We start from the raw sequence: 25318 nt of genomic DNA on the forward strand, positions 1-25318 counted from the left end.
GTATCAAACGTGCAAAACTGAATCAGGCATCCATTACATAAATTTGTACCCTTTATTTATTTATTTAATGATAAACCTCACTTAATTTGAAGTTGAAAAAGTTTATTCACCAACAAAAAATGACAAATCTTATGAAATTTGAAGTTGAAAAGATTTATTCATCAACCAAAAATGATAAACCTCACCAAACTTAAAGTTGAGCACAACACGATCCTTTGCAATATCGAAGTCATTGTGGAACCTAATAGCCAGGTAGAAGGCCTGTCCACGACGCAACACTGGCTTGGGGTCCTTTGTGTCGTGCACCAGATCGTACTTGATGGTCCTGTGGGTTTTGGCATTATCCTTAATGTACCAGTGGAGGCGGTCCACCTTGTTGGCTGAAGTGGGTGCTGGAAACAAATGTACAGTATATTAAAAAAGTCACACTAACAGAGGTGGAGCAGGAGCTTACGACGACGTTTCGGTCCGACTTGGACCATTGACAATGGTCCAAGTCGGACCGAAACGTCGTCGTAAGCTTCTCTCTTTTATGTGCGGGTTATTTGTGTATCGTTCCAGTCACGGTATTGTGCCTTTTTGTTATTTATTTACAGTATATTAATATTGGTGCATAACTCAGCTCAAACTTAATACAACAGTGAGTTTTAAATTAATACAACAGTGTATTAAAAGTTAATACAAAAGTGAATTATTAATACAAGTGAATTATAAATACAATAGTGAATTGAAAGTTAATACAGTAGTCAGCTGAGTTAATACAATAGTAATTCAAGCTAATGCATAGCTTTATTATATGACTTAAAAGTTAATACATTAATGTATCAATTTAATACATTAATTCACTACAATTTTTTCTTTACCAATACATATATTTAATACATTAATCTAGTTCATAGATCACATCCGGCCACTCAGAAATCATTCAAATATAATTTTACTGTCCGATCTTTATGTTATTTGAATACCATTATTTAATATTTTTTAAAATAATAACTTTGACACAAGGCTGTGAAAAAAAAAACTTATTTTTTTTACGTTTTTCGGCTTCCAGTTCATCCTGTCTTCGTCTGTCAATAGTACGAGCATAGTTGGCCCTCAGACTGTTGATCCAATTGTTGTTGGCAGCTGTGTCTACGGCCATGGTGAATTGATCTGTGGCAAGGAATAACTTATTTTAGCTGTCTGACAATAATAATAATAATAATAATAATAATAATAATAATAATAATAATAATAATAATAATACTGTAATAATCTTTTATTTCTACAAGTACGTACATGATGCAACTTATACAGACCATAGCTGACATAAGTAAGTAAGTAAGTTTATTCAGGTATACACAAATACAGTTACATATAATTATCATACATAACAGCATATGTGTAGAGAACCTGGGATAACCCCAAAAAGTCAGACAGAGTGACTTATTTCCATTTATTTTCCATCAATGATGTACTACTATATAGAAAGTCCCTTGTTATGCTGAGCATTTCCCATAAATTAGGTCAATTTTGTCCCAGGATGTGACCCACAATAGTGGACTAACACCCAGGTACCTATTTTACTGCTAGGTGAACATGAACAGTAGGTGTCTTAAGGAAACACATCCTAATGTTCCACTCGTACCGGGGATTGACCCCCGGGCCTTTTCAGGTCACCTGCCTTGGTGGGAGGCGGCTGGTGTGTTGAAAGGAAAAAAAATATTTTTTTTTAATCCTTATTTTAGGGATTACAGTATTCTTGACTGATGGTGACCCAGTGACATGTAGCTTTGATCACCCTCATCTTGTCTTTAGGTTTTAAACATAATTAACTAATTTGCTGTGAGACAATCGGTTAATTAACTAGCTGTGAGAAAATCAGGTTTATATACAGCCAATCTTTCATGTGTTTTACTGGCAGCATGTGTTTTACTGATAGAATAGTATGAGTATTCTGGCCCGGTGGTCTGGTGGCTAAAGCTCCCGCTTCACACACGGAGGGCGCGGGTTCGATTCCCGGCGGGTGGAAACATTTCGACACGTTTCCTTACACCTATTGTCCTGTTCACCTAGCAGCAAATAGGTACCTGGGTGTTAGTCGACTGGTGTGGGTCGCATCCTGGGGGACAATGGAAATAAGTTAGACAGTCCTCGATGACGAACTGACTTTCTTGGGTTATCCTGGGTGGCTAACCCTCCGGGGTTAAAAATCCGAACGAAATCTTATCTTATCTTATCTTATGGGCAAGTGTTCCGTACACTCCAACAATAACATGCGCAGAAAACATGACTTGGATTGAAATAAGTCACATAAACAATGTCTTATTTCCAGGAGAGGCTCTACTATGGAACTAATTCTTTCAAGGGAGGTTCCTTGATGCTGGTGAGGGGCTCTTGTTCTAGGGAATTAGATCTGTGCTCCAGTTCCCTGAATTGAATATCTTCCATCCCTCCCCCACATGCGCTGTATAATCCTACGGGTTTAGCGCACCCCCATGATTATAATAATAATATGGAACTAATGAAGATTAAACTTCAGGGCCCCTAATCCCTAATGTTGTTATGTATGATAATTTATGTAACTGTATTTATGTATACATAAATAAACTTACTATCCCAGTGTTAATAAGTCACTTAGTTTGACTTTCTTGGATTATCATAGGTAATTTACACACATATGTTGTTATGTATGATAATTTATGTAACTGTATTCATCTGTACCTATACCTAAATAAACTTACTTATGGATATATGTAGTATATGTGACTTCCCCCCCCCCCTTTTACTGTGAGAAATAAGGGGTCACAACCCCCCAGCTTTCTCCTTGTTGGAGATAATTTCTGCACAAGTATAATGAACCTTAATAAAGCTAATGGCAGAAAAAGTAAGTAAGCAAGTAGATATATAAAGATTGATGCTGATAAGTAAGTTTATTTAGGTACAGGTACATATAAATAGCTACATAAATTATCACACATAAGTAATATATGTGTAAATTACCTAGGATAACCCCCGAAAAAAGTCAAAGTGCTTTATTTCCATTGGAGATAAGAATGTATAGAGCAAATGTTAATAGCAGAGGACATCAAGGTTCATGGTATGGAGGACTAACCACTGCCTAGCTGCCTAGCTGCCTAGCTGCCTAGCTGTCTAGCTGCCTAGCTGCCTAACTGCCTAGCTGCCTAGCTGCCTAGCTGCCTAGCTGCCTATCTGCCTAGCTGTCTAGCTGCCTAACTGCCTAACTGCCTAGCTGCCTAACTGCCTAGCTGCCTAGCTGCCTAGCTGCCTAGCTCAAATATATCTTTCTCGCAGATCTTGAAAACTTAAGACTTGATCTTTGTTTTATCTTCTTATTTTCATTGTTCTCATTTTAATGTTCGTTTCTGTAATTCTTGTTCTATCTGGATAATTGAGATTACAATAGTATAGCAAAAGGCTCTCTCCCCATCCTCCTTATTAATTAAAGCCTAGAGGTAAGAAAGATTATGGACAGACAGGAAGTAAGAAGATTGTTGGTAGACAGGAAGATAGATGTAAGAAGATTGTTGGTAGACAGGAAGATAGATGTAAGAAGATTGTTGGTAGACAGGAAGATAGATGTAAGAAGATTGTTGGTAGACAGGAAGATAGAAGTAAGACTGTTGGTAGACAGGAAGATAGAAGTAAGACTGTTGGTAGACAGGAAGATAGAAGTAAGAAGATTGTGGGTAGACAGGAAGATAGATGTAAGAAGGTTTTTGGTAGACAGGAAGATAGAAGTAAGAAGACTGTTGGTAGACAGGAAGATATAAGTAAGAAGATTGTTGGTAGACAGGAAGATAGAAGTAAGAAGATTGTGGGTAGACAGGAAGATAGATGTAAGAAGGTTTTTGGTAGACAGGAAGATAAAAGTAAGAAGACTGTTGGTAGACAGGAAGATAGAAGTAAGAAGATTATTGGTAGACAGGAAGATAGAAGTAAGACTGTTGGTAGACAGGAAGATAGAAGTAAGAAGATTGTGGGTAGACAGGAAGATAGATGTAAGAAGATTGTTGGTAGACAGGAAGATAGAAGTAAGAAGATTGTTGGTAGACAGGAAGATATAAGTAAGAAGATTGTTGGTAGACAGGAAGATAGAAGTAAAAAGATTGTGGGTAGACAGGAAGATAGATGTAAGAAGATTGCAGGTAGATAGAAAGAAAGAAGTAAGAAAATTGTGGTTAGACAGGAAGAGAGAAGTAAGACTGTGGGTAGACAGGAAGACAGAAGTAAGACTGTGGGTAGACAGGAAGACAGAAGTAAGACTGTGGGTAGACAGGAAGACAGAAGTAAGACTGTGGGTACATAGGAAGAGAGAAGTAAGATTGTGGGTACACAGGAAGAGAGAAGTAAGACTGTGGGTATACAGGAAGAGAGAAGTAAGACTGTGGGTACACAGGAAGAGAGAAGTAAGACTGTGGGTACACAGGAAGTGAGAAGTAAGACTGTGGGTACACAGGAAGAGAGAAGTAAGACTGTGGGTACACAGGAAGAGAGAAGTAAGACTGTGGGTACACAGGAAGAGAGAAGTAAGACTGTGGGTACACAGGAAGAGAGAAGTAAGACTGTGGGTACACAGGAAGAGAGAAGTAAGACTGGGTACACAGGAAGAGAGAAGTAAGACTGTGGGTACACAGGAAGAGAGAAGTAAGACTGTGGGTACACAGGAAGAGAGAAGTAAGACTGTGGGTACACAGGAAGAGAGAAGTAAGACTGTGGGTACACAGGAAGAGAGAAGTAAGACTGTGGGTACACAGGAAGAGAGAAGTAAGACTGTGGGTACACAGGAAGAGAGAAGTAAGACTGTGGGTACACAGGAAGAGAGAAGTAAGACTGTGGGTACACAGGAAGAGAGAAGTAAGACTGTGGGTACACAGGAAGAGAGAAGTAAGACTGTGGGTACACAGGAAGAGAGAAGTAAGACTGTGGGTACACAGGAAAAGAGAAGTAAGACTGTGGGTACACAGGAAGAGAGAAGTAAGACTGTGGGTACACAGGAAGAGAGAAGTAAGACTGGGTACACAGGAAGAGAGAAGTAAGACTGTGGGTACACAGGAAGAGAGAAGTAAGACTGTGGGTACACAGGAAGAGAGAAGTAAGAAAAAATAGGTTAAAGTACCCTGACCACTTTGAGTGGGTTTTTTGTCACGTAGTGGCTAATTTTTTTTATGTGAGCTATTCATGCACTACACCCATAGGCGAATGGAAAGTAATTAGGTTTGATCCAAGGGAGAGGATGCATGCTCTAATTTCTTGGACCAAGAGCTCCCCGGCAGCGTGTAAGGAAACATGGTAACAAGTATTAAAGCTGAGAGGAAGTCACTAGGCTTCACTACCAGCCATGAACCTGTCCACCTCCCTCACCCCTGGTCCACCTCCCTCACCCCTGGTCCACCTCCCTCACCCCTGGTCCACCTCCCTCACCCTTGATTCAACTCCCTCACCCCTGATCCATCTCCCTCACCCCTGGTCCACCTCCCTCACCCCTGAGCCACCTCCCTCACTCCTGGCCCACCCCCTCACCCCTTGCCCACCCTCCCCCACACCAGGGAGAAAATAGCCTTCACTCATGAGGGCAAGATACTCATGTGCCCTTGTGAGTGGACTGCTGTGTACATGTGTATGAACTACTGTGCACATCGGCTGAACGTACGCACACATCAACTGAACTTATGTGTACATCAGGGGAATTCGTGCACATAAATTGAACTTATGTACACGTGGATGAGTACATGTGCACATAAACCAAACGTGTATGTACACGGGACTGAACGCACATCTACTTGGAGGGTGTTCCGGGGGTCGACGCCCTCGCGGCCCGGTCCTCGACCAGGCCTCCCAGTGGATCAGGGCCTTATCAACCAGGCTGTTACTGCCGGTGTATGCAATCCAACGTACGACCCACAGCCCTACTGATCGGGTACTGACTAGAGGTATCTGCCAGCTCCCTCTTGAAGACAGCCAGGGATCTATTGGTAATTCCCTTATGTATGATGGGAAGCAGGTGAAGAGTCTTGGGCCCCTAACACTTATTCTGTTATCCCTTAATGTACTCAAGGCGCCCCTGCTTTTCACTGAGGGTATGTTACACCGTCTGCCTAATCGTTTACTCTTGTAGGGAGTAATTTCTGTGTGCAGATTTGGGGGCCAGTCCCTCCAGGTGTAGATTATGGTGTATCTTACACACTGTTAACTTTGGGAGTTCCTTGATGCTGGTGAGGGGCTCTTGATCTAGGGAACTGGATCTGTTCCCCAGTTCCCTGAATTAAACCTGAATACCTTCCACAACCCCCTTCAGAAGCTGTATAATCCTATGGGTTTAGCGCTTCCCCCTTGATTATCATAATAATGTTAACTTTGGGAGGTATCACTAGAGTGGAATGATACAAAGTCATGTCAGGAATATACTTACACTTGAGTCCACACACGCTAATCCCTTACGTAAGTCAGGACATATAAGACACTGTACCAGCCCAGGCTAGACACCACACCTTACTGACTCCACTTTGTGCTTGCTTTATAGTCCATCTCTAACTCACTGACTCTCACTAGCCCTCACTGACTCACTAGCACTCACTGACTCACTAGCACTCACTGACTCTCCCTAGCTCTCACTGACTCACTAGCACTCACTGACCCACTAGCACTCACTGACTCACTAGCACTCACTGACTCACTAGCACTCACTGACTCACTAGCACTCACTGACTCACTAGCACTCACTGACTCACTAGCACTCACTGACTCACTAGCACTCACTGACTCACTAGCACTCACTGACTCTCCCTAGCTCTCACTGACTCACTAGCCTTCACTGACTCACTAGCAGTCACCGACTCTCACTAGCCTTCACTGACTCTCACTAGCCTTGACTCTCACTAGCCCTCACTGACTCACTAGCCCTCACTGACTAGCCCTCACTGACCTCTTCGTTCTTGCTTTAGATACCTCAACTACAAGGTTATTAGCACCACGAATATATCAACGGGAACACTGGACACTTGTCACTCATGTTGAACCCTGGAGCACTAACTCTCACTGGCCCTTAATGGCCATGTTCCTCGCTACAACCTTCTTACATAGGCCTAGCTTCTGGTAGTAAGTTGCTTTCACGTAGTTGCTTTCACGTAGTTTTTTAAGAGGCCTAGATCCCACACAAACTCCAGGAAGGCAAGATAATTAGCATATCTACCAGGCCTAAATTCTCCTGTCGGACACAAGGAGAAGCAGGAGCCAGTGGATTAACACTTGTGGATACAGACCTTTAATTTCTGACACCTCAACTGCCTCCCAGCACACATAAGGGGGATTACCAATAGACCCCTGGCTGTCTTCAAGCTAGCACTGGACAAGCACCTAAAGTCGGTACCTGACCAGCCGGGCTGTGGCTCGTACGTTGGATTGCGTGCAGCCAGCAGTAACAGCCTGGTTGATCAGGGTCTGATCCACCAGGAAGCCTTGCCACAGACCGGGCCGCGGGGGCTTGACCCCCGGAACTCTCTCCAGGTAAACTCCAGCTACCACCTCAGCAGTGGTGGCTCAGTGGGGGACTTAAAGAGGCCCGTGAGTTTCCCTGTCTCCTAATATCATATTTATTTTTCACTATAATCTACCTTGTCCATAATTACTATTGCATTTGCATTGTCTGCTTTCGTAAGGTGAAGTCTAAGACAAGGCAAATGCGATAGTAATTATATACAAGGTACATTATAGGGGGAAATAACATTAGAAAACAGGGGAACTGACGTGCTCCTGAAGTCCCAAAGAAATATTGATGTAAAGATAAGACTGTGTCAAAATAAGCCTGTTAATCCCCCCCCCTCCTTCCCCAGTACAGAAATCCTGGATTTAGCGCTTCTATTTGATAATAATAATAATAATAATAATAATAATAATAATAATAATAATAATAATAATAACAAATCCTGGTGGCGCCTCTACACCTGAGACGAAACTCGGGTCCGCTACAGGTCGTTTGCCTGGAGTTTACCTGGAGAGAGTTCCGGGGGTCAACGCCCCCGCGGCCCGGTCTGTGACCAGGCCTCCTGGTGGATCAGAGCCTGATCAACCAGGCTGTTGCTGCTGGCTGCACGCAAACCAACGTACGAGCCACAGCCCGGCTGGTCAGGAACCGACTTTAGGTGCTTGTCCAGTGCCAGCTGTTCATACATTACAATAAATGGGGGGTGACCAGGTCTAATCAGAGGGAGGGTAATTTATCCTCAATTCCTTGGATCAAAGGCCCCTCAACTCATTTTGATGTTTCACATCTTACACCAGATACCTGGTTGCTGGCGCTCTGTCAGGCTATGTATACATGCTAGCGAAGGGTTTTTGATTAAAGGAATCTGAGCTACCATGGCCTGTTCCTATTAGATTCCTCACTTATTTACTGCTAAATGTGCAGGGATAGATACTAGTCCATACATCTCTTCCTCTCCCAAGATTGAACGCGGGTCTTTGTGTTGTAGTCTGAAATTTACCACTGAGCTAGAGGCCAGGCTCTTATTATATACTAAATTATATTTAATTTTAAAGGAATGGAGTGGTAAGCCAGTGGAAGGCCTCGGTCAGATGACCAAAAGCTCCAGTTGCGGGTCATTATATAACTAATACCCGCGTCAGGAAACCTCTCTCTCTCTCTCTCTCTCTCTCTCTCTCTCTCTCTCTCTCTCTCTCTCTCTCTCTCTGTATATATATATATATATATATATATATATATATATATATATATATATATACATACATATATACTGCATAGTCAAAGTTATTTTAGGACGAGTCCACCTGAAAACCATTGCTGGGAGATATCTGAAGTTTTACTGGCTATTTAAATGTTTGTTAGGTCTTACTGGGGGGTGAGTTACATCAAGGTAGAAGCGTCGCGTTCTTTGTAAGATATAAAGAGAACTTCTGGGAAACACAGTGAAGGCCGAGTGCAATGATTCTTGGTCTTGCAAGTGCCGTATTGAGTATATCTTGGTAGATGTTGCATGGTAACAAGTGTGTTTAATCTCCACTAATTGTTAAACTCGTGTATGCCTACTGAACTTATTCGTGTGTACACCAGCTCAACTCATTCATGTGTATACCAGCTCAACTCATTCATGTGTACACCAGTTCAACTCATTCATGTGTATACCAGCTCAACTCATTCATGTGTATACCAGCTCAACTCATTCATGTGTACACCAGCTCAACTCATTCATGTGTATACCAGCTCAACTCATTCATGTGTATACCAGCTCAACTCATTCATGTGTACACCAGCTCAACTCATTCATGTGTATACCAGCTCAACTCATTCATGTGTATACCAGCTCAACTCATTCATGTGTACACCAGCTCAACTCATTCATGTGTACACAAGCTCAACTCATTCATGTGTACACCAGCTCAACTCATTCATGTGTATACCAGCTCAACTCATTCATGTGTACACCAGCTCAACTCATTCATGTGTATACCAGCTCAACTCATTCATGTGTACACCAGCTCAACTCATTCATGTGTATACCAGCTCAACTCATTCATGTGTACACCAGCTCAACTCATTCATGTGTATACCAGCTCAACTCATTCATGTGTATACCAGCTCAACTCATTCATGTGTACACCAGCTCAACTCATTCATGTGTATACCAGCTCAACTCATTCATGTGTACACCAGCTCAACTCATTCATGTGAACACCAACTCAACTCATTCAAGTTGCACGAACTTAGGTTTAGTTGACAAGAGTTGAGATAAATGAGGAAAAAAATCCCAGGTAGCTTTAAATAGGCTGTGGGTGCATGGTAGACCTGCCTAGCATAGGCCAATAGGCCTAGGCCTATTGGCCTAGAGACTGCTCAGAAAACATTTCAATAATTAGAGACAATACTACTTACAAATCAAAATAACGTCATTTAAATAATTAAATAATCTCCCGACTGATGCTAAATTTTTTGATTTATTTAAAAATAATTTGAATTATCACATGATAATTGTGTCACAAATAACCTAATTGATCACAAAAACAATTATCGTAACAAATGTTATACAGGAAAGAGTGTATATGGATAGAGATGGTGTTTACCATATCTGAGTAATTGAAATTTCTCATCGTTGAACTTCATATTGTTTTCTGCAGCCCAACCAAATCTTTCAGTGGGCTGCAGAAAACAATATGAAGTTCAACGATGAGAAATTTCAATTACTCAGATATGGTAAACATGAGGAAATTAAATCTTCATCAGAGTACAAAACAAATTCTGGCCACAAAATAGAGCGAAACACCAACGTCAAAGACCTGGGAGTGATTATGTCGGAGGATCTCACCTTCAAGGACCATAACATTGTATCAATCGCATCTGCTAGGAAAATGACAGGATGGATAATGAGAACCTTCAAAACTAGGGAGGCCAAGCCCATGATGACACTCTTCAGGTCACTTGTTCTATCTAGGCTGGAATATTGCTGCACTCTAACAGCACCTTTCAAGGCAGGTGAAATTGCCGACCTAGAAAATGTACAGAGAACTTTCACGGCGCGCATAACGGAGATAAAACACCTCAATTACTGGGAGCGCTTGAGGTTTCTAAACCTGTATTCCCTGGAACGCAGGAGGGAGAGATACATGATTATATACACCTGGAAAATCCTAGAGGGACTAGTACCGAACTTGCACACGAAAATCACTCACTACGAAAGCAAAAGACTTGGCAGACGATGCACCATCCCCCCAATGAAAAGCAGGGGTGTCACTAGCACGTTAAGAGACCATACAATAAGTGTCAGGGGCCCGAGACTGTTCAACTGCCTCCCAGCACACATAAGGGGGATTACCAACAGACCCCTGGCAGTCTTCAAGCTGGCACTGGACAAGCACCTAAAGTCAGTTCCTGATCAGCCGGGCTGTGGCTCGTACGTTGGTTTGCGTGCAGCCAGCAGCAACAGCCTGGTTGATCAGGCGCTGATCCACCAGGAGGCCTGGTCACGGACCGGGCCGCGGGGGCGTTGACCCCCGAAACTCTCTCCAGGTAAACTCCAGGTATATGGATAGAGAGGTGTATATCTCAGTGTATATGGATAGAGAGGTGTATATCTCAGTGTATATGGATAGAGAGGTGTATATCTCAGTGTATATGGATAGAGAGGTGTATATCTCAGTGTATATGGATAGAGAGGTGTATATCTCAGTGTATATGGATAGAGAGGTGTATATCTCAGTGTATATGGATAGAGAGGTGTATATCTCAGTGTATATAGATAGAGAGGTGTATATCTCAGTGTATATGGATAGAGAGGTGTATATCTCAGTGTATATAGATAGAGAGGTGTATATCTCAGTGTATATAGATAGAGAGGTGTATATCTCAGTGTATATGGATAGAGAGGTGTATATCTCAGTGTATATGGATAGAGAGGTGTATATCTCAGTGTATATGGATAGAGAGGTGTATATCTCAGTGTATATGGATAGAGAGGTGTATATCTCAGTGTATATGGATAGAGAGGTGTATATCTCAGTGTATATAGATAGAGAGGTGTATATCTCAGTGTATATGGATAGAGAGGTGTATATCTCAGTGTATATACACTTGAGGTTCATAACTTTCAGTGTATATACATTTTCAGGTTTATTTCTCTGTATATACACTTGAGGTTCAAACTCACTGTATATACACGAGGTTTAAATATGTATATACACTTGAGGTTTATAGGTGTATATTCATGGAGGTGTATATTTATCAGAGGATATACAACGGTGTATATCTCCGTGTGTCTATACAGAGTTTAACTAATATTTAGTAGATGAAATATATACTTGATATTAGTGTACACATGAAATGTGCAGTCGATAGGCCTTAAACCTAGTAGCTATATACATATATACATGTATATATATATATATATATATATATATATATATATATATATATATATATATATATATATATATATATATATATATATATATATATATATATATATACACACACACACACACACGCATACTCTGTCACTGCAGCAAAGATTCGCAGAAATAAATAGAGTATAAACCACTTCAGAAAGAACTATAGTTAAAACCACTGAAAAAAGTATAAAACCACTACAGAAAGACTTATAGTTTAAACCACTGCAGAAACAGTTTAAATCGCTTCAGAAATAAATATAGTTTAAACCATTGCAGAAATAATTAGAGTTTAAACCAATTCAAAACTAACTACAGCTTAATCCACTACAGAAATAATCAGAGATAATAACATTCTCCCACATTCAAGAATGGTATACTAAAATCATATGTTACCTCTCAAAGTAGTGGTAATAAAGCGATAGTATGATGCCCACGATGTTCTTCCCTTGACTAACACTGAGGACAGCACCTCTGAAGGTAATAAGAGACGGTGTGATGCGCACAATGTTCTTCCCTTGACTGACAATATGTGGGCAGAACCTCTGTATTTATAGGAGTTTCCTCCCTGAGGATACCGTCAGTCCCACTCCAGCTTGGTGTGGTCAAGGACACACTGCCGACCTCACGCCAGACACAACATGATTCACACCTTTGAATTAACATCTTTCCTGGTAATATTACTGGAGACACCACGAGGGACCCCCCTCAGGGCCGGAGGAAACGATGACGTCTACACGAGAGTTAAGTAACTCTGGTGACTTGGGGGTTGTGTTCTCGCCCCTCATCCCAAGTTTAACTAAATGTATTTAGGTCTCTGCCGGGCTCAAAGAAAGGTATTCCCGTATTGCATTGCTCCTGGCCTCTGTACGTCAGTGTTCGCAAAGATTAATACAAGGTGTGATATATTATTATTACATTCATGGGGGAACACTAAACCCATAGGGGTCATACAGTGTCTCGGAGAATAGAAGGTATTGAGGTTTGATTCAAGGAACTGGAGCACTGGCCCAGTTCAAGAGCCCCTCATCAACATCAAGGATCCTTCTTCGAAGGGAGGGTGTGACATAAATCTATAATGTAGTTAATCATATTTGGTATTTACAAATTATCACATGGCCACTAACATTCCCCTTTTTTCTAAGAAAAATAACAAAGTAGGACAGGTTTAAACTAAGTCAAACTTTCCACCACAAAACACCAGTTTTGAAGCGAAACTAAAGACAAACTATTTTGCTATCTCAGAGGGATCAAGATCCTAAAGCACACCAGCACAATAGGTTTGAAGTCAGTCAGAATTTTAATTATCAAACTATCAACACTGAAAGGTCAAAACAATTAAATGAAACACTCTGAATGTATTGCATGAAAGTCAGTGTTTCAATTGTCCACTATAAAAAAATAAATGAAAACAGATGAACACGCCAAAATAAATTTACCAGCGTTTAAGGCTTAAGTATGCATGTAAGTACATAAAAATATTTATTAGATGCACATTGTCTACATTTAAGCTAGAATGACCCAATAAAGTCAAGCACTGTCCTTTGTTTCTGACAAGAGACATTATCCAGTCATTAAAAAAAATCTGATTAATAAAATTGGCAAATTAAAAGTTACACAGTCTAAAATCAAGCCGAAGTTTACATTGAGGAAAACACCAATAGTATCCAATAGTATACAATAGTATCCAATAGTATACAATAGTATACAATAGTATACAATAGTATACAATAGTATCCAATAGTATACAATAGTATATAATAGTATACAATAGTATACAATAGTATCCAATAGTATACAATAGTATCCAATAGTATACAATAGTATCCAATAGTATACAATAGTATACAATAGTATACAATAATATACAATAGTATACAATAGTATCCAATAGTATACAATAGTATACAATAGTATACAATAGTATACAATAGTATCCAATAGTATACAACAGTATCCAATAGTATCCAATAGTATACAATAGTATACAATAGTATACAATAGTATACAATAGTATCCAATAGTATACAATAGTATCCAATAGTATCCAATAGTATCCAATAGTATACAATAGTATACAATAGTATACAATAGTATACAATAGTATACAATAGTATACAATAGTATACAATAGTATACAATACTGGCAAGTTGAAAAGATACATATAGAACAGTTAGATATCGTTATTCTGAAGCATACGGAATAGATATCGAACTCTTGCACAGGTGTCTTATCAAGTTCAATAATAAGATAAGATAAAAGATAAGGTTTGAAGTCGACCGGAAGAGGCATTTGCCAGTTATTGCAGGATATCCATCCATCATGCAGCGCCTGTGGAATGTGAAGCATTCAAATTCTCGATTGGTAGCGCATTCAGCTCACACACTGAGGTCCGGGGGTCGATCCTCGGTACGGCTGGAAACATCAGGACATATTTCCTTGAGACACCTGCTGTCCATGTTCACCTAGCAGTAAAATAGGTACCTGGATGTTAGTCGACTGGTGTGGGTCGCATCCTAGGACTAAATTAACCTAATTTGCCTGAAATGCTCTGCATAACAAGGGCTTTCTATATAGTATATCACTGATGTCAGCTATGGTCTGTATAAGTTGCATCGTGTACTTGTAGAAATAAATAATAATAATAATAATAATAATAATAATAATAATAATTATTATTATTATAATTATTATTATTATTATTATTATTATTATTATTATTATTATTATTATTATTATTATTATCATAATTATTATTATTATTATTATTATAATTATTACTATTATTATTATTATAATTATTATTATTAAAAGAAGAAATCCGTTTGAGTCAGTCACGTCCGGCAGGGTGACCAGCTAGGTTAATATACTCTCAATAAGTACGTATATGGCTTCACATTGAGATAACTTTTCTCTCTGTTTAGATTTTCATTAGAATCCAGAGATCTAAAGAGATCGAAAAGTTGTCTTAATAGGAGCCGAAAGTGACATCCATGGTGCGCCGTGGCCTGGTGCCAAAAACTCTCGCTTCACACGGTGAGCGTCCGGGTTCGATTCCCGGCGAGGGTAGAAACATTGGGCGTGTTTCCTTACACCCGTTGTCTATGTTCACCCATCAGTAAAATAGGTACCTGGGTGTTAGTGGACTGGTGTGGGTCGCATCCTGGGGACAAAACTGACCTAATTTGCGGGAAATGCTCAGCATAACAAGTGACTTTCTATATAGTAGTATGTCATTGATGTCAGTTATGGTCTGTATACCTTGTACATGTAGTAAATAACGTTATTATTATTATTATTATTATTATTATTATTATTATTATTATTATTATTATTATTATTATTACTACAGGGGCTTGGGCTGGCCTACAATTACCTCTGGATGTTCGCACCACCGGCTAATGTAGAACGCAACTATATGTAAACTTCTCCATAGGAACCATTGTCACATCTTACCTGGAGTATACCCGGAGAGGATTTCGGGGGTCAACGCCCCCGCGGCCCGGTCTGTGACCAGGCCTCCCATGAATTAAAAGATAAACGTTCAAGAAATGTCGAAACATTCTATCCACACTGGCATATTACCAGCCTCTGGAAAATACCTTATATCCTATCAGTGTTTATTCCAAACAACTTAAAACACCTGCAATTTGCTTAAATACAACAACAACCCATTAAACAGCAGGTATTGTAAATAACTCATAGCCACATATGTTATATCACCAGGCCCGGTGGCCTGGTGGCTAAAGCTCCCGCTTCACACACGGAGGGCCCGGGTTCGATTCCCGGCGGGTGGAAACATTCGACACGTTTCCTTACACCTATTGTCCTGTTCACCTAGCAGCAAATAGGTACCTGGGTGTTAGTCGACTGGTGTGGGTCGCATCCTGGGGGACAAGATTAAGGACCCCAATGGAAATAAGTTAGACAGTCCTCGATGACGCACTGACTTTCTTGGGTTATCCTGGGTGGCTAACCCTCCGGGGTTAAAAATCCGAACGAAATCTTATCTTATCTTATCTTAACATTTATGAATGTGCAAACAACTTATTCCTGTTGTTTCTGAATATAATGACTTGTAAACAGTTTATTATTACTGTAACTTGCCTAGCTTCTAAAATATGTTGGAGTCCAGTCCCTGGACCTGTATTGTGCCTTTAATAGTTTGACTACCACCTAAAGGATGGGTAAAATTAAGCTATCAAATTTTTATTTTCATTATAGACAGTTCGCTTTACATGCTAAGAGCTGATGTACCTTAGTTCATGATAAACTAAGAGATTTTAATTCTGCCTCAGGCCATTTACGTGCTAAGAACTGTTTTCCTGCCTCAGTTTATTTCCAGATCGACACTATGCCCAGTCCTTCTAGGGCAGGGTAGGTGCCTGAGCCAGAGCTTGCAGCTCACAAGACTGTCATTCCCATTAGCCCCCTTAGGGCGGGGATGGCAGACCAGAGAGGCCTAGCTTCTACCTACGACCCCCGTGAGGGCGGGGAATGTGGCTAGGCTTGGGGGCAGTTGGTTCTAAAGATGAGGGGGTACTTTTACTTCCTCCCATGGCAGACAATAGTCTGAGATACCCCCGAAAAAGGGAGTCAAGGCCGGGCCATCGCTTGGAAAAGGCCCGGGCCGGGACAGTACCGACGAATCAAGAAGAAAAACCTTATTACAAAGCCTAGTACTATTTACTGTATATTACGTTCCAAGAAAAAACCGCCTAAAAGACGTACCCTATTTACTGCTAGGTGAACATGGGCAGCAGGTATAAGCCTTGCCCATACGTCTCACTCTACCCAGACTGCCATCCTAAATAGTGAAATAACACCCAAGTACCTATTTACTGCTAGGTGAACATGGGCAACAGGTATAAGCCTTGCCCATACGTCTCACTCTACCCAGACTGCCATCCTAAACAGTGAAATAACACCCAAGTACCTATTTACTGCTAGATGAATATGGACAACATATGTCTCAACCTGCCCAGGATGCCACCCACAACAGTCGGTTAATACATAGCTATCTATTTAAAGTAAGGAAACTTGCACAAAAGAATTGCTGTACCCTGGATTAGAATTTCCACACCCCTTCCGCTGACGCACAGAGGGAAGGATACAAACGCCAGCTACTGAGGATATGAAGCACAGATATGCGAGTTACAGAAGCTCCTGTTGGGACATGTCCCTCTGTGTAGTCACTGCATTATGGAAGTTTATCATGTCATAAGCTCTATACAAACGTTCTCCAAATGAAAGCTTGGTTAATGGGTTTAAACCGTATCTATTACACGATGGTCATGTTGTAGCCTTTAGAGTTTAAACTAAACACATTAACTAAAATATTGACATAAATATATACGTCAAAAAATTCTAACTGAAATCTCATTATTATTTTAATTCAGAGGAATGATCTAACCCCCTTGGAAATCCTACAACACTACCTCCAATTCCTAGGATCGCGAGCCCTTCCCCAGCATCAAGGTCCTCCATGAAAGACATCAGGTGATGATGAACCACACAATACAAGTTAACACACACGTAAAGTATGAATGGAAAGCTACGCCGGAAACACTTGCGTGTATGTTGGTCCCTTGACCTCAATAACATTTAAGTGGTAGTGTTTTATTCGTCAGCCAATAATAATAATAATAATAATAATAATAATAATAATAATAATAATAATAATAATAATAATAATAATAATAATAATAATAATAATAATAATAACAATAATGATAGCAATAATAATATCTACTACCAGTACATGTACAAGGTATACAGACCATAGCTGACATCAATGACATACTACTATATAGAAAGTCACTTGTTATGCTGAATATTTCCCGCAAATTAGGTCAGTTTTGTCCCAGGATGCGACCCACACCAGTCCACTAACACCTAGGTACCCATTACATTGATGGGTGAACAGGGACAGCAGGTATATGGTGACTAACAGTCAGGTACCTATTTTACTACTAGGTAAACATGGACAGCAGGTGTAAGGTGACTAACACCCAGGTACCTATTTTACTAATATGTGAACAGGGACAGCAGGTTTATGGTGATTAACAGCCAGGTACCTATTTTACTGATAGGTTAAGAGGGACATCAGGTGTAAGGTGACTAACACCCAGGTACCTATTTTACTGCTAGGCGAACACGGACAACAGGTGTCTTAAGGAAACACATCCTAATGTTTCCACTCGTACCGGGGATCGACCCCCGGACCTCAGTGTGGGATCTAAGTGCGCTACCAATCGAGCTACGGGACAAGAAGTCATTGGTCGAGATTTAAGCTCATGTAACCTAGATTAATCATTGTAAATCTATAATAACTTCCAATAAGCAACCATAAAGTAAACTCCCGTATAAAGCTCCTCCATAGACCGATTTTTTGCATATAAAGCTCCTCCATAGACCGATTTTTTGCATATAAAGCTCCTCCATAGACCGATTTTTTGCATATAAAGCTCCTCCATAGACCGATTTTTTTTGCATATAAAGCTCCTCCATAGACCGATTTTTTGCATATAAAGCTTCTCCATAGACCGATTTTTTGCATATGTCGCTGTAAAAATGCATCAGAAATCAAATAGCCGGTATAAAAGGCCTTCATGGTAAGTGCTATTTAATTTTGAGAGCATTTTTTTCAATTATATCTTGTAAAAAAAAATCTCACCAGAGAGAATATATTTGATCAGGTAGCCTAATGTATGAATAATTTTTATTATATAAACACAGTGAATTAACATTTTTAATGTTGATTTCAGTGTTCAAATTTCAACAGTGATTTAACATTCGACTTGACAAAACGATCGACTTGTGAGCCAAGATGGTAATTTCTTCCTAATAAGCAGATTATATTCTGTGTACACTGTCCCTGCTGGCTATTGTGAATGCAGACTCAGGGTTTAACCCAGTAGCGCGGGGTTTAAGACGTGCTTGGGGTTTAATGTGTAACAATGTAGCCACTGACACGAAATTTAGATTTTCCTCACACATGAGCACACGCACGGGCATATACACACTTCCTCTCTCTCTCTCTCTCTCTCATACACACACACACACACCAGTGAAGAGGCGGGGCCAGGAGCTAGGACTCAACCCCTGCAACCTCAACTAGGTGAGTACACACACACAAAACAGGCCACGTGTTTATCAACAAGTGATTTTGACAACCGGCAACTAACACAGAGAGAGATGCAGAGGTGCATTTCCTTCTTAAATCGCTTGACCAAGAAAAGGCTGTGGGCCCAGACAAGTTGAGCCCAAGATTGCTGAGAAGATGTGCAGACCAGCTAGCAGCACCTCTAACTCGCATCCTTCAGCACTGCCTAGTACAGTGTAAATGGCCCTCTCTGTAGAAAGAGGCAAATGTAGTCTCTGTTCACAAAAAGAAGAGCAAAGAAGAAATCAGTAACTACAGACCAGTGTCACTCCTGTCAATCACTGGTAAGATCCTTGAGACAATAATCTCAAGACAAATGACAGAGTTTTTTGATTACCACTCACTACTTTGTGATCGTCAATATGGCTTCAGGAAAGGTTACTCTGCTGCTGATCTGTTGTTAAACTCTCCACTAAGTGGCACCAGTCACTGGATAAATCCAAAGTCAGCTGTGTGGTAGCACTGGACATTGTTGGTGCTTTCGACCGGGTGTGGCACCAGGGCCTCTTAGCAAAACTTCAAGCACTGGGAATTGCAGGCTCCACGCTATGTCTCCTCAGTGATTACCTTCATGGTAGATCTCTAAGTGTAGTTCTCAATGGAACGGAATCAGCAAAGCATCCTATTGGGGCAAGTGTTCCACAAGGAAGCGTGCTGGGACCATTGTTATGGAATGTCTACTTCAACGACCTTCTTCATCTCATCCCAGAATCACATGCATATGCAGATGACTGTACACTGACATTCACTTATCCAAGAGAAGAAATGCCAGCTGCTCTAAGCTACATCAATCACCAGCTAAGAGCTATATCAGCTTGGGGAAATAGATGGCAAGTAACATTTGCACCTGAGAAAACGCAAATGATGATGGTCTCTAGACACCATGATGGTAATGCTGGTGCAGTAGTAAGGATGAATGGGAGGGTGTTGGCACCTGGAGAAGAAGTTGATATCCTTGGGGTGAAATTTGACTCCAAACTAACCATGAAAAACCATGTTGTAAATCTTGCAAACAAGGCAGCCAGGAAGCTTACAGCACTTCGCCGTATCTCGCATCTGCTTGACAGTAGGGGTTGCAAGATTCTGTACGAGGCACAAGTACGCTCACACCTTGAGTATGCTCCACTTTCTCGGTTTGCCTGCCCCCCCCCCTCTCATCTGCGACTGCTTGACAGAATAGAGAACAAAGCAAGACGTCTCATCTCTCGCCTGGATCCATCCTGGATAGATCTGTCATTTCAGCAGAGCCTTCAACATAGGAGGGATGTGGGTGGCCTTACTGTTATGTACAAGGCCAATATTGTCAAAGTACCACACTTGGATCCATTTCGAGGACAGCGTGAAACAAGCTTTTATGCCACAAGACGGGCAGAAAGCAGCAACTTCACTCTGGCTGTACCCTTCTCCAAAACATCACTCCATCTGAGATCATATATACCCAGGATGACTCGAGTATGGAACACATTCGTACAGCATAATGATATCAACGAGATAAAATCAGTTGATCAAATGAAAATGCTGGCCCACAGATGGCTCCAACTTCATCCTGTTCCCTACTTGTATGTCTCATAACAATAAAAATGCTTTCAAATGAGCTGATGTAGGTAACAACTCTTAGCTTGCCAATAAAGTTAGGAATCCTTAACCTGTAAAAGCTTGTCAATAAAGTTAAGAATCCTTAACCTGTAAAAGCTTGTCAATAAAGTTAGGAATCCTTAACCTGTAAAAGCTTGTCAATAAAACTAGGGATCCTTAACCTGTAAAAGCTTGTCAATAAAACTAGGGATCCTTAACCTTGTCAAACCCTGTGTAAAAAAGAGAGAGAGAGAGAGAGAGAGGGAGAGAGAGAGAGAGAGAGAGAGAGAGAGAGAGAGAGAGAGAGAGAGAGAGAGAGAGAGAGAGAGAGAGAGAGAGAGAGAGAGAGAGAGAGAGAGAGAGAGAGAGAGAGAGAGAGAGAGAGAGAGAGAAAGAGAGAGAGAGAGCAATTATATATATTTTACGAACTCTCCTTATAAGGAAGGCAAGTTGAACACACTAATAGCTTCAAAAGGTCACCTTGGCAAGCCAGTGATAAAGCAGGCTGTTGGTGGTGATGTGGGAGCCAGAGTCTGGGACCAGGCAGTTATGGTTAACACCGATAACACCCCGTGTTAAGATGTTATAGCATAACACTCAGTGTTAAGGTGTTATAACACATAGTGCCGTATTACACAACACCGTTAAACTGTTGTACCTGGAGGTTATTCCGGGGATAAACGCCCCCGCTGCCCGGTCCATGACCAGGCCTCCCGGTGGATCACGGTCTGATCAACCAGGCTGTTGATCCGGCCCCGACTTTAAGTACCTTTCCAGCTCCGTCTTGAAGGCAGCCAGGGGCCTATTGGCAATTCCCCTTATGCATGGTGGGAGGCTGTTGAGCAGTCTTGGGCCCCGGACACTTATTGTGACACAGAGCACCGTTTTATAACACACATAACATCGTGTTAAGGTGTTATAACGCTCATAACACACGGTGTTATGTGTTAAATTAACACATACACCTTTGACCACTCATACATCCCAGAGAGGAACTTACCAGCCGTGTCAAGTGTCTATCCCACAAGGTCTTCTTGTCATGGCACTGAGAGTGTCAGCCAGTGCCTAGCCAGGCATATGATTAAGAAGCTCCACTTAATTACCATCTTTTAAGACGTCTCCTGCTCCTGTCAGCCATCTTGGAAGACTGACTCCTGGTTCTATCAGTCACGTACCATCTTGGAAGACTGACTCCTGGTTCTATCAGTCAAGTACCATCTTGGAAGACTGACTCCTGGTTCTATCAGTCAAGTACCATCTTGGAAGACTGACTCCTGGTTCTATCAGTCAAGTACCATCTTGGAAGACTGACTCCTGGTTCTATCAGTCAAGAACCATCTTGGAAGACTGACTCCTGGTTCTATCAGTCAAGTACCATCTTGGAAGACGGGCCTTCTGGTTCTATCAGTCAAGTACCATTTTGGGAAGACTGACCCTGGTTCTATCAGTGGGAACCATCTTGAAAGACTGACCCCTGGTTCTATAAATTAAGAACCATTTTGGAAGACTGACTCCTGGTTTATCAGCCCAATACCATCTTGGAAGACTGACTCCTGGTTCTATCAGTCATACCATTTTGGGGAAGGGGCTGACCCCTGGTTCTATCCAGTCAAGTACCATTTTGAAAGACTGACCCCCTGGTTCTATCAGTAAAAGAACCATTTTGGGAAGGGCTGACTCGGTTTTCTATCAGTCAAAAAAACCATCTTGAAAGACTGACTCCTGGTTCTATCAGCCAAAGACCATCTTGGAAGACTGACCCCTTTCATCAGTCAAGTACCATTTTGGAAAGATTGACCCTGGTTCTATGGGCCAAGTACCATTTTTGGAAGACTGACCCCTGGTTTTTATCAGTAAAGAAATCCGGGAAGATTTGACTCCGGGTTCTTATCAAGAACCATTTTGGGAAAGACGCTCCTGGTTCTATCAGTCAAGAACCATCTTGAAAGACTGACTCCTGGTTCTATCAGTCAAGAACCATCCTTTAAGCATAAGTTTCAGGTGAGAATGGTGATCAAATCCGTAAATGTATATATTGCGTTAATATTTTCTTTTTTCCCAAACTTTCCCCCTTTTTTTACAGTTCTTAGGTTCTCTAGTCTCAGGATGCGACCACAACAGTGACCTAACACCCAGGTACCTATTTAATGCTAGGGAAACAGGGGTAACAGGTGTAACGAGACTTCCCAGAAAGCCCCTCCCCCAAGATGCCCCCCACAATTGCGGCACCCGGGTTACCTATTTACGGGGTTAAGGTAATGTGGGGTGGAGGTGGGGGGGGAAAACTTTTATTCCCCCTCCCGGTATTTTTATCCACAATAGTTGTAAACCCCCGGTACCTTTTTATTCCCTTGGGGTATGAGGAGGCTTATTCATGTCTACCCTCCCCAGTATGCTATCCACAATAGTTGTGACACCTAGGTACCTGTTTACTGCCAGGTGAATAGGGATAGGAGACTCAGGAGCTTTAAATAAGATATGCTAATTTCTCACCCTGCCCAGGATGCCATATATACCTGTGGACTAACAGCAGGTACCTGTTTACTGCTCTGGGTTTATGTCAGCACCAAAATGTGAAAAGAAAACATATACCGTCCCCTTTTTAAATTAAAAACCCCCACCACCACCACATCACCACCAAACCACACCACCTTTTTTTCCCACCCCCCAACACCACCGCCACATCACCACCACCAAACTACCACCACCACCACCATCATCACCCACCCCACCCCCTTTTCCACCATCACCCCCCTACCCCCACCCCCAACCCCACCCCCTTAATTCAAACCCCCCCTAAAATGCCCTCCCCCTCCCCCCCCTACCACCCCCAAAAAAAACTCCCCAAAAAAAAGCCCCCCCCTCCTACCCCCCTTACCACCCCCACCCAATTCCCCCCTCCTTAACACCACCCCCTCCCCACCACCCCCAACCCACCCCCCCTTAAAACCCCTCCTAAAAATCACCCCCAACCCCACCCACCAAATAAAACACCACCCCCCACCTACCCCCCCTACCACCACCCCCTACACCCACCACCACCTACCCCCACCACCCCCCCCCTACCCCCCCCCCAAAAAAATCACCCCCCCTACACTACCACCCCCTACACTACCCCCTCCCCACCCACCACCCCCCTTCCCCCCTAACCCCCCCCTCCACCACCCCCTCCCTCCCACCACCCCCCACCCCCCCTTCCCCCCCCTACCCCCCCTACACTCCCACCCCCCCCCCCCTCACCCCCAAATCCCCCCCTCACAACCCCCCTTCCCACCACCTACCCCCAAACCTCCCCCCCCCTACCCCCCCCCTACCCCCCCCCCCCTCCCCCCCTCCCCCCCTTCCACCCTCCCTCACACCCCACCTACCCCACCCCCCCAACCCCCCCTCCCCTGCCCCCCACCCCCCCCTCCCACCCCCCCCTACACACCCCCCCAAAATAACCACCCCCCCCCCCCCTCACCCCCCCCCCCCCCCCTCCTCCCCCCTTCCCACCCCCCCCCCCTACACCACCACCACCTCCACCCCCCCTCCTACCACCACCTCCCCCCCTCCCACCCCCCCTACACCCCCCACCACCTACCCCCTTACCCCCCCCCCCCCCCCTCCCACCACCACCCCCCACCCCCTCCCACCCCACCTCACTCCACCACCTCACTCCCCCCTACCCCCCCCCCCCCCCCCCTCCCCACCACCCCCCCCCCCCTACCTCCCCCCCCTACCCCACCCCCCCCCCCCCTGCACTCCCACCCCCCAACCAAATCAAAACCACCCCCCGGGGATAATAAAAGCTGGACAGAAAACCCCCACCGTTAAGGCCCACACACAAAAACACACAAAATGACTCACTGGATATGTGTAACTATATCCCATCACTAAATAAACATTGCCGTGTCTATTGCGCGTAGTACATGATTCACAGTTCAACTTTACGTACATCTGTACGTCTACCCACGCTGGCATGTGTGTGTGTACCCCACCGAGGCCCCCCCCAAAGGCTTATGTGTTTTTATTTATGGGGGGGGGGGGGGGGGGGGGGTTAGAAAGAGAAAAGGGGGGGGGGGTCTGTCTTTTCCCAAGGAGCCTTCAACACAGGAGGGTTTGGGGGTGGCCTTACTTTATGTACAAGGCCAATATTGTAAAAATACCCCTTGGATCCACTTCGGGGGACAGCGTGAAACAACCCAATCCCCAAAGAGGGGCCCAAAAAGGGAATTTTCCACTCCGTCCCCTTTCCCCGGGCATCACCCATCGGGAGATAAACATACCCGGGAAACTGGTAGGGAACACATTCGTCGCAAAAAAAAATATCAACGAGATAAAGTCAGTTGATCAAATGAAAATGCTGGCCCCCAGATGGCCCAACTTCACCCTGCCCCAAACTTGTATGTCTCATAACAATAAAAATGTTTTCCCAAAATAAAATGGATGTAGGTAAAAGCCTTAGCTTGCCAATAAATTTGGAACCCTTTAACCTGTAATGGCTGTCAAAAAAAGGCTGGGGATCCTTAACCTTGTCAAACCCTGTGTAAAAAAAAAAAAAAAAAAAAAAAAAAAAAAAAAAAAAAGAGAGAGAGAGAGAGAGAAAAGAGAGAGAGGGGGAGAGAGAGAGAAGAAAAGAAAAAGTAAAGAGAGAAAAAGAAAAAGGAGACAAAACAGAAGAAGACAGAGAAAAGAAA

At 42.6% G+C, this 25318-nt stretch overlaps 1 protein-coding gene across 2 annotated transcripts in view; it reads right to left on the minus strand.

The window, feature by feature from the left end:
* The window catches only part of LOC128699866 (hemocyte protein-glutamine gamma-glutamyltransferase), a 90360-nt gene that overhangs the window by 29103 nt on the left and 35939 nt on the right, over nucleotides 1–25318 (minus strand). Inside the window, exons 1-3 of one of the 2 annotated variants that reach the window (XM_053792667.2) lie at nucleotides 12295–12461; nucleotides 1039–1155; nucleotides 186–392 (exon numbers count right to left, since the gene is read on the minus strand). In XM_053792667.2, coding sequence (XP_053648642.1) covers nucleotides 186–392; nucleotides 1039–1144 — 313 coding nt within the window. In that variant the 5' untranslated portion in view covers nucleotides 1145–1155; nucleotides 12295–12461. Of the gene's footprint in view, nucleotides 1–185; nucleotides 393–1038; nucleotides 1156–12294; nucleotides 12462–25318 lie in introns of those variants that run through there. The other variant, XM_070102321.1, reaches the window with a different exon arrangement.

This window comes from Cherax quadricarinatus, chromosome 81 (genome assembly GCF_038502225.1).
Source record: "Cherax quadricarinatus isolate ZL_2023a chromosome 81, ASM3850222v1, whole genome shotgun sequence".
NCBI lineage: Eukaryota > Metazoa > Arthropoda > Malacostraca > Decapoda > Parastacidae > Cherax > Cherax quadricarinatus.